The sequence below is a fragment of the Carcharhinus amblyrhynchos genome, chromosome 18 (assembly GCF_965287045.1).
Source record: "Carcharhinus amblyrhynchos chromosome 18, sCarAmb.v2.hapA, whole genome shotgun sequence".
NCBI classification, from domain to species: domain Eukaryota; kingdom Metazoa; phylum Chordata; class Chondrichthyes; order Carcharhiniformes; family Carcharhinidae; genus Carcharhinus; species Carcharhinus amblyrhynchos.
Genome location: NC_137341.1, coordinates 55,125,746 through 55,131,745, shown reverse-complemented (window position 1 = coordinate 55,131,745; position 6,000 = coordinate 55,125,746). Strand labels below are relative to the sequence as shown.

General features: G+C 48.5%; 1 protein-coding gene across 1 annotated transcript in view; it reads left to right on the top strand.

Annotated features, from left to right (window-relative positions):
- Nucleotides 1-1,373: 1,373 nt before the first annotated feature.
- syt17 (synaptotagmin XVII) overlaps nt 1,374-6,000 on the top strand; it is a 71,501-nt gene continuing 66,874 nt past the window's right edge. The window contains exons 1-3 of the mRNA XM_080206168.1: nt 1,374-1,405; nt 2,734-2,751; nt 3,064-3,212. Of these exons, the coding sequence (XP_080062294.1) occupies nt 1,391-1,405; nt 2,734-2,751; nt 3,064-3,212 (182 nt within the window). The 5' untranslated portion in view covers nt 1,374-1,390. The remainder of the gene's footprint in view (nt 1,406-2,733; nt 2,752-3,063; nt 3,213-6,000) is intronic.

Here is a 6,000-nt window from a genome sequence, read left to right as displayed (position 1 = left end):
CACTGTCTGTGTGGAGTCTGTATGTTCTCCCTGTGTCTGTGTGGGTTTCCTTTGGGTGCTCTGGTTTCCTCCTGTGGTCCAAAGACATGCTGTTTAGGGTGCATTGGCCATGCTAAATTCTCCCTCAGTGTAACCTGAACCGGAGTGTGCTGACTAGGGGATTTTCACACTAACTTAACTGCAGTGTTAATGTAAGCCTATTTGTGACATTAATAAATAAACTTTAAAACCCAGACTGGAAACGTTGGCTCTATTCTCTCTAATGTGGAGATGTCGACATTGGCCTGGGGTAAACACAGTAAGAAGTCTTATAACACCAGGCTGAAGACCAACAGGTTTATTTGGTAGTAAACGCCACTAGCTTTCAGGGTTTGCCCCTTCTTCGGGTGAGTGGGAGTTCTGATCAGAAACAGAGCATATAAAGACACACACAGTTTACACAGAATACTGATTACGCAAGGGTGAATGGGGTCATGATGTGGAGATGCCGGCGTTGGACTGGGGTAAACACAGTAAGAAGTCCCGCTGCTTTAAGCTGGTGTTGTGAGACTCCTTCCAGGGCTGCAGACACAGGGGGTGAATGGGGGCGGGGCGGGGGTTATACAAAACAAGGCTAAGTTCTACAACAAAGCAAAGATTTGGATTTTAATATATGTGACATGTTTGACAGGAATGTTAGTGTTTTCCAAGCTGCGAGAACCAATGGCCAATCCCCAGTGACTCCAGTTTTTGAGTTTGATCCAATAAACACCACAGCAGCACCGAGTCTGAGTCTGAGAGAGAGTGTGAGTGTGAGTGTGAGAGAGTGTGAGTGTGAGAGAGAGTGTGTGAGTGTGTGTGTGTGAGTGTGAGTGAGTCTTTGTGGATCCGTGTGAATCTGAGTGAGTGACAGTCTGAGTGTGAGAGAATTTGTGAATGTGTGTGCGCGTGTGTGTAAGTGTGTGTGAATGTGTGTGTGTGAAAGTGAGTCCGAGTGTGTGCACGAGTGTGTGTGTGAGTGAATAAATGTGAGTGAGTCTGTGTGTGTGAGAGTGAATGTGTCCTTTCCCATGGTTTCCCTGTCCCAGGAGTTGGTGCTGTCTGGCTCCTGTTCTGGGCTCCAGTCGGGAAGCCCAGGATGAGAGGGATTCCTGCAGCATCTGGGAGCAGCTCGGGGGGGTTTCTGGGCTGAGGGGGACCCCAGGGAGTTTCCGGAGTCCAGCCTTTCCCTGGCAGCATTGACACTGTGTGTTCCTGAGAGGCAGAGGGAACTCCTGCTGGACCAGGGAGAGGCGGATTGCTGGAGCATCTGGAATGGGAACGGCCGCTACTATCACTCAAACCAGTCACGTCTGTGCTGGGGAGAGGAGGCGCCATGCGCAGGTTTGAAGTATTAAGACTCTGAGCGAAGATGGCGTATATACAGGTAAGCTTAGAGAGCTTTTAATAAACTGTCTCAGTCTGTGCGCAATGTTCCCAAACCGCCAGAATCCCTGCTTTATCCAGAATCATTCCCAGAGCTGGGAATGTAACCCCGCCTGGGAACCACATTCCCAATCAGCCTGGAGCAGTGTCCAGAGCACTGAGTGGGACTGTAATCTTCCTGGAATCACTGCGCTGCTCTGGGATAAACTACCTTCACTAATGACACCTTTCTCTCCAGACTAACTGTTGCTGCCTTTCCACAAATGCTTTTCCAAAATGTCACGTCCCTCTCCCGCTTCCCACCTTCTGGATCGGACGATGCGTCAGTCTCCGGCCACAGTTTCCATAGAGACAGCTCCAACCTCACTGGAAGGATGGCATCTTCCTGAGAGAGCCCAGGTCTACAACTGTGACCCAGCCTCCCCCAGCCCAGGAGAGAGAGAGGGGGAAGAGACCCCCAGGACAGAGAGGGGGGGAAGAGACCCCCAGGACAGAGAGAGAGGGGGGGAGAGACCCCCAGGACAGAGAGAGAGAGGGGGAGAGACCCCCAGGACAGAGAGAGAGGGGGGAGAGACCCCCAGGACAGAGAGAGAGAGGGGGAGAGACCCCCAGGACAGAGAGAGAGGGGGGAGAGACAGACCCCCAGCCCAGGACAGAGAGAGAGAGACCCCACACGACAGACAGAGAGAGAGAGAGAGACCCCCAGCCCAGGAGAGACAGGGAGAGAGAGAGAGAGAGACCCCAGGACAGAGAGAGAGAGGGACAGACCCCCAGGAGAGAGAGAGAATCCCCCAGCCCAGGAGAGAGAGGGAGAGAGAAAGAGATACCCCCAGGACAGAGAGAGAGAGACCCGAAGGACAGAGAGAGAGAGAGGGACGGACACCTCCCCCCCCCCGAGAGATAGAGAGAGACCCCCAGCCTGAGAGAGAGAGGGCGGGCAGACCGCCCACCCCAGAAGAGAGAGAGAGACCCCCAGGAAAGAAAGAGAGAGACAGCAGACCACAGCCTGAGAGGCTCCCCCCCCCACCCCCGGGAATGCTCTCTGTAATCCCCCCAGGGTTGGGGGGGGAGCTGCACATTGTGATTCCCCTAGGGGAAAGGGGGGGTGTTCTTTGTGATTGGGGGGGGGGAGGTGCTGTTCTTTGTGATTCCCAAAGGGCTAATGGGGAAAAGTATTCCTGATTAAAACACTAAACTGGTCTCCTCTTGTTTTCTCCATTCCCTCCTCCCCCCTCCCTCTCCCCCCCCCTCTCTCCCCTGTTCCCCGCTTCTCCCTATTCCCCTCTCCCCTCCCTCCGTCCCCACCGCCCCCGCTCTCTAAAAGGACAGCTGGAACCAATAAACCAGGTGAGAATCCCCTTTTTTAAACCCTTCAGAGAAATAAAAATAATAAATCTCACAGCTCACAATAGCAGCAGCCCTGAGATGTGTCAACTTTCTTTATTATTACTTTAGATAAAGCAGGAGGTAAACACTCTGTCCTTTCCGGATTATTATTCTGTATTTTTGCGGTTATTTCTCGTGGTAGCGACAAGAATGGAACAAAAGGATCAGAGGCTGGGAGCAGCTGCCTGGGGTCTGTAACCCAGAGCAGACTGGTGTGTGAGGCGGTGGTACACACTCACTACTAACTCCAATCCTCTTCTTCCCGAGACACAGGGCTTTCTGTCCAGAATATCAGACTTGTTCCTGTGCAGATGGACCTGTCGGAAGTGCTGTCAGAAGTGTTATGATTGTGGCTGTTGCCAGTCCAGTGAGGACGAGGTGGAAATTCTGGGACCCTTCCCCGCACAAACTCCGCCCTGGCTGTAAGTCTCATTTTCGGTGTGATTTTCTCTCTCTTGAGGCTGGGGGATGCAACAAGTGGTCAGCACTGCAACTTATCCCCTGGCTGCCATTCAGAGCAGGGATTCTGTGTGTGTGTGTGTGTTGTCAGTGATCCAGTTTCTCATTTGCCTGATTGGTCAGTCAGAAGGCAGGCTGTTTGTCTGTGTTGAGGGCTGCACACAGCAGCAGGAAGGTCCTACACCTTGCAACAGCGAAGGGAAGATGGCTGGCTGATCTTTGTCACAGTCTCACCATTTCCCACTAACAGATTTTATATAAAAATAAGTAGAAAAAACCGGAGAAACATTGCTAAAGATTTAGTTCAACGCTAAATACAGAAACCAACTTGAAAATTGAACTGAAAATAACCGAGATTAAAGCGCAGAGTTGATTTTAAAAATTGATGCAACAGATTCTGAATTAATACAAGAAAAAGCCTTGTTTTTGCCCTAACTTTTAATTTAAAATCTCAAAGTGTACAGCGGGGGCGAGGAAGCAGAGCCAGTTATAAAAACGGAACATTTGCAGCACAGAGCGACGCCCCTAAAGAGCCAGCCAGTCGAATCTCATCGCTTAGCTCTTGACCCTTGCCCTGTCTGTTACTCATAGAATCATACAGTGCAGAAGAGGCCCTTCGGCCCATCAAGTTCACACTGACCCACCTCGAGTCCTTGCCCAAGTACTCGTTAAATGCAATGAGGTTTCTGTCTCAACCGCTCATTCAGGCCGTGAGCCAGAGTCGGACTGAGAGGAGGGGTTGGGAATGGATGAAGAGTTAATGAAGGAAGAGGTTCAGGGAAACCTCCCCACAGCTGGATAAATGCCAATGGTGATTTGAAAATGAAAAGGGAAAAACATGTATAGCAGTCTGCAGCTGGAATGTGGGGAGGTGTGTGTTGGGAGTCACAGCTGGAAAAGATTTCAGATTTAGGAGTAGTGATTGTTAACATGAAAACAGAAAGTGTTGTGCATGTGTGTCGCTGTGTGTGCGCACGTATGTGTCGCTGTGCGCGTGTGTCACTGCGTGTGCATGTGTTGCTGCGTGTGCACATGTCACTGCGTGAGTGTGTGTCGCCGCACGCGTGCACGTGTGTATTGCTGCGTGTGCGCGTGTCACTGCGTGTGCGTGTGTCACTGTGTGTGTCACTGCATGCGTGCATGTGTTGTTGCATACATGCATGTGTGTCACTGCGTGCGCACGTGTGTGTCGCTGCGTGCGCATGAATGTCACTGTGTGCGCGCATGTGTGTGTGTCACTGCATGCGCACATGCAGGTGTGTGTGTCACTGCGTGTGTGTCTGTCGCTATGCGTGCGCATGTGTGTGTCGCTGTACATGTGTCGCTGCATGCATACACATGTCACTGTGCATGTGTCACTATGGGTGTGTGTGTGTGTGCGCGCGCATGTCTGTGTATTAGTGTATAATGTATCTGACTGCTTAAGCTTTGTGTGTATGCATTATTATAGGTCAGTCAACAATACAGTTCTTGATTTTTTGGTGAAAAATACAGATGTTTTAAAATAATTCAGTATCCACTGGAACTGCTACCACATCTGTTAACCACACGTATTTAACAGCAGATGTAAAAATATACAACAGAGTGTCTTTACATATCGATAATTAGTTCCCGAAATGTAATTGAATTTTGTATTTACTCTGTTTTATACTTAAATAAAATGCAATGCTGAGAGCATGCTGACCATTGAATTACATGTCCAGTTAATTCATACAATTTGGAAGGAAATTCTACTTATTTATTCTAATAGTTTGTGAAACTAATCAGCTGGGGAGATGGCAATTAAGAAAGCTCAGAAACAGAAAGCAGTTGAAATGGATTTGGTGAAATGAGCTGAGGTCACATTCACTCCGGTTCAGTCTAATTTATTGCTGGAACAGAATGTGATTTGAGGTGCTACATTCCCATGTGATGCAGGTATTTAATATCCTGGGATGTACTTTGTGACTCAGTGTACATCTCTAGTATAGATTTCACTGGAGGTGTTTTTATACCTGTGTTCATCGGAGAATGCAATGGCCGGTTTTCCCAAACTCTTGCCACTTCAAACTAAACGTGTTTAACATGTTGATTGTATTGTTATTCACAACAACATTAACTTTCAAGTGCACTGCACACCTCACCTTTGCTAATACATGATAGACTGTGCTGCCTGCCTGTATCCTCCAAGATTCTCAGAAGGATAGTTGTTAAGTATGATGACGTAGAAATTATGCTGGGCTCAATTTGGGGTCTAATTTTGATTCCATTTGGAAATTAGGGATATTTAATGGAATGTGACCACATTTAGTTGAAAGAAACTTATATTGTTTTAAATATTGTCAGATGGAAACTGTGTAGTGAAGTTAGATAAGAAATGTAAATAGCCATTTGGCCCACCCTGTCCGCACCATCTCTTCAAGCCAGCCTCATGACCCAGTGCCATTCTCCTGTATCCCTGTACACTGTTTCTATTCCGATAATCATCGAATACCTCGATTGAACCTGCCTCCATCACGCTTCCAGGCAAAACATTCCAGACCCAACCACTCACTGAGTGAAAATACTTTCTCTCACATCACATTTTCTTCTTTTGCAAATCACTTCAACTCTGTTCCCTCTCGTTCTTGATCCTTTTTCCAAGCGGGGACAATTTCTCCCACTCTGCTCTGTCCAGCTCCCTCATGGTTTTGAACATCTTTATCAAACCTCCTCTTAGCCGTCTTCTTTCCAAGGGGAACAATTCCAACCTCTCCTATCTTAACTGAAGTT